This window comes from Sinocyclocheilus anshuiensis, unplaced genomic scaffold, assembly GCF_001515605.1.
Source record: "Sinocyclocheilus anshuiensis isolate Anshui unplaced genomic scaffold, SAMN03320099.WGS_v1.1 scaffold1036, whole genome shotgun sequence".
Classification (NCBI taxonomy): domain Eukaryota; kingdom Metazoa; phylum Chordata; class Actinopteri; order Cypriniformes; family Cyprinidae; genus Sinocyclocheilus; species Sinocyclocheilus anshuiensis.
In genome coordinates this window covers 1,214,961-1,218,910 of record NW_015550226.1, presented here as the reverse complement: position 1 = coordinate 1,218,910, position 3,950 = coordinate 1,214,961, and the positions used below count along the sequence as shown (strand labels likewise).

Here is a 3,950-nt window from a genome sequence, read left to right as displayed (position 1 = left end):
CATTACATTTTTAACCCAAAAGTTGGGTTAGTCCATATTTGACCCAAAGTTGGTTTGAAACAACCCAGCATTTTTTAGAGTGTAGATAGATAGATAGATAGATAGATAGTGAACTTTAAATGCAAATATTATTCATAGTGCGTTACGGGTCAGGGGTCAGCATTTTTAACAAATCGGGATTTCACATGGAGCGGCCGCTAGTGAATGGGATCCAATGGGAAAATCCTGTCTGGTCCTTCACTTATTTCTGTTTCCCTCTGAATCAATACTGTTGTTTTCTTTCATGGATCGCCTGCTTGATTTTGCTGTATTTGTATTGCTGCAGAATCCTTTAGTTAAACCGTAAGAAAATAGGACCATGTTATTTATATGTATGTATTGCATATTTATAGATAGGCTATGTAGTTTTAAATATTTATAATTTAATTTATTTAAATATACATTGTGTTTATATTTTTATGTTGGATATTTTAGTTAAGTCTGTTTTCATGCACAAATAAGATAGATAGATAGATAGATAGATAGATAGATAGATAGATAGATAGATAGATAGATAGATAGATAGATAGATAGATAGATAGATAGATAGATAGATAGATAGATAGATAGATAGATAGATAGATAGATAGATAGATAGATAGATAGATAGATAGACTCTAAAAAATGCTGGGTTGTTTCAACCCAACTTTGGGTCAAATATGGACTAACCCAACCGTTGGGTTACATTTTTACATTACATTTTTAACCCAAAAGTTGGGTTAGTCCATATTTGACCCAAAGTTGGGTTGAAACAACCTAGCATTTTTTAGAGTGTAGATAGATAGATAGATAGATAGATAGATAGATAGATAGATAGTGAACTTTAAATGCAAATATTATTCATAGTGCGTTACGGGTCAGGGGTCAGCATTTTTAACAAATCGGGATTTCACATGGAGCGGTCGCTAGTGAATGGGATCCAATGAGAAAATCCTGTCTGGTCCTTCAGTGTCCAATGAGCTGAGCTCAGGGGGAGGGTCCGTGTGCTGCTCCGACAGAAAGAGACTTCAACAAACTCTCCTCCAAACAAGATCCTTCTGGATACAAAGATGCCATGTTTGCAGTGGAATTCGGCGTGAATTAACGCGTGAACGCAGCTCTGGATATTTCTCGTTATGGAGTTATGAACTTATGAAGACGATGCAAGTTTGCAGTGTGGTCTGATGTGAGGTACGTGCAAGTTTTAGCCTATTGAAACGTAAAAGTTATACTTAAGCAAAATATGGGAATTGTAAATGCGATGTAATCAAATACATTCAATGACATCGAACATGAATAGATACGGAGCAGATAGCCTACCTGCAGACAGAAAATGCGTAGTTTAGTCCATCTTAAATGTAAATTTAATACGAATAAATAAAGGTTTTGATATGGTGTTCTCCGTAAAAAGACACGTGCATTTCAAAGTAGGAAGAGAAGTGAACGTGCGGTCTGCTGTTTTCCAGGAATAGTATGCGCTTCTGTTGGATGGATGGAACTTCCCTCATGAAGAGATTCTGGGCCCGGGTGGATTTCATGTGTGTGAAATAAGACTCACGGCGGATGAACAAACTAATCATAATCATGAAGCTCTGTTCGTCTCGCATCTGCGTGTAAGACATCTCAGGAACCTCTGGGAACTGGCGATGGCAGGAACGCTTTCAGGACGTCTCTGAGACCTTCCCATGTTGGTGCAACTGCTCGAGATATCTCACGCATGCGGTTGAGTTTGTGTTGTGGAGAGATTGAAGCGCACAGCAGAAGGGTCTGAGACACCTGTCAGTGACAGCGAGCATGAAGGAGAAGTCGAAGAACGCGGCGCGGACGCGGCGGGAGAAGGAGAACAGCGAGTTCTATGAGCTGGCCAAACTGCTGCCTCTGCCCTCGGCCATCACCTCACAGCTGGACAAAGCCTCCATCATCAGACTCACCACCAGCTACCTGAAGATGAGGGTCGTCTTCCCAGAAGGTGCGTCAGTCATTACCCTTGCATAACAAATACGATATGTTTTGGACATCATCTTCTGCGTATAGACGGTATCTGTAAATAATTCATTCATTTTGCGAAGCTTAACAGCATTATTAGTGTTCTTGTCAACTAGGCTATAATAATAATAAATATACAAATATTATTGCTACTGTTTATTATTATTAGTAGTAGTAGTAGTAGTAGTAGCTGTAGTTAGGCTACTAACATATGAACAATCACTCTAAAAAATGCTGGGTTGTTTCAACCCAATTTTGGGTCAAATATGGACTAACCCAACTGTTGGGTTACATTTTGGTTACATTATTAAATTAACTTTTTAACCCAACAGTTGTGTTAGTCCATATTTGACCCAAAATTGTGTTGAAACAACCCAGCATTGTTTAGAGTGTAGGATATTATTATTGTAATAATTATTAAAACTGTATTGGTTGAAATTATTGTTTTGTTTCAATAGTATTTTGATCTAGACACGTAGCTATCCTTTAAAGGCCCTAAAGAACAACCATTTTTCTATAGGATTTCATGCACATAATTTGCAGAAAGCATAGGACCGAAATCAAACGTATAGCTTATTATCAATGTGCGGTATTAATAAAAAAAAACGTTGTCTTTCTTTATGTATTCCTTCTCTTTCTAGCTTGATTAACACAATCTAAAAAATGCTGGGTTATTTCAACCCAACTTTGGGTCAAATATGGACTAACCCAGCCGTTGGGTTAAATTTTTCAATTAAATGTTTAACCCAAAAGTTGGGTTAGTCCATATTTGACCCAAAGTTGGGTTGAAATAACCCAGCATTTTTTAGAGTGCATGTTTGAAACCTGCTGTATGTCTGGAAACGAATTGTCATCAAACGCGTCCGTCTTTGATAACAGATGAAGAGAAACCGAAAAACATGGGTGAAGTAATACAGCATTATACTGATACTGCTACATTTATATCCGTGTGAATTACAGGTATTTTCTCGGCTTGCAGTGCGTATATGCCAAGCGTATGGTCAAATACATTCTCTCTCCGTCTTGCCATAGGATAGATAGGCATGTGCTTTACTCATTAGATTGTAAATAAATGTTTTTAAACGTATCATGTGAATGAAACAGCTCGCCTGGGTTAAAGGTCAGCGAGGTCACGGTACAGACAGCTCACATGTAGTGCTGGAGGAAATGAGACAGTAAAGTTTTATTAGAAAATGAAGGAAGGTGAAGGTGGTTTTATGGTGGTTATTTATTGCTCGGCTGTGAAGAGAATAACTCTGACGGACACTGCTGTCAAATAATTGTCAGATATTCCAGTTTAATCGTTTAACGTCATGCAATAGGCGTTGTTTTCTGTTTTTATTCATTTAATTTATTTATTTAGTCATTTAGCAGACGCTTTTATCCATAGCGACTTACAAATGAGGACAATAAAAACAGTCAAACCTAACAAAAGAGCAACAATATATAAGTGCAAATGACAAGTCTCGGTTAGCCTAACGCAGTACACGTAGCAAGGTGTATGTATATATATATATATATATATATACACATACACATACATACACACAAAGAAAAACAAGTAGGCCTAGATAGAATAGAAAAAAATAGAAAGCTAGTGTTTGTTTGTTTTTTGTTGTTTTTTGTAAATAAAAAAATTAAAAAAGAAGATACATATAGATAAAGTAGAATTAAAATAGAATAGAAAGTGCTAGAGTTAGAGGGTCAAATAAAGGTATTTTAGTAGCTAAGACTGTTTTTAGGGTTTTTCGCTCAGGTTTGGTTGTAGTATTTATTAATTTTTTTTTCGTAGTTTTTATTCGTAGTAGCCTATTAGTGATTCCTCTTGGTCGTAAAATCTGTTTTACAGTTATTCGAACATTTAAAAAAAAATGTCAGAAGCTTATTAATAACCATTGCTTACATTAGAGAATAACATAGGCATTTTTGTAATTTCGTTTTGGGGG

General features: G+C 36.5%; 1 protein-coding gene across 1 annotated transcript in view; it reads left to right on the top strand.

The window, feature by feature from the left end:
- The first annotated feature begins 1,768 nt into the window (after positions 1-1,768).
- The window catches only part of LOC107661021 (single-minded homolog 1-A-like), a 12,892-nt gene continuing 10,710 nt past the window's right edge, over positions 1,769-3,950 (top strand). Inside the window, exon 1 of the mRNA XM_016450464.1 lies at positions 1,769-1,987. Coding sequence (XP_016305950.1) covers positions 1,813-1,987 — 175 coding nt within the window. The 5' untranslated portion in view covers positions 1,769-1,812. The remainder of the gene's footprint in view (positions 1,988-3,950) is intronic.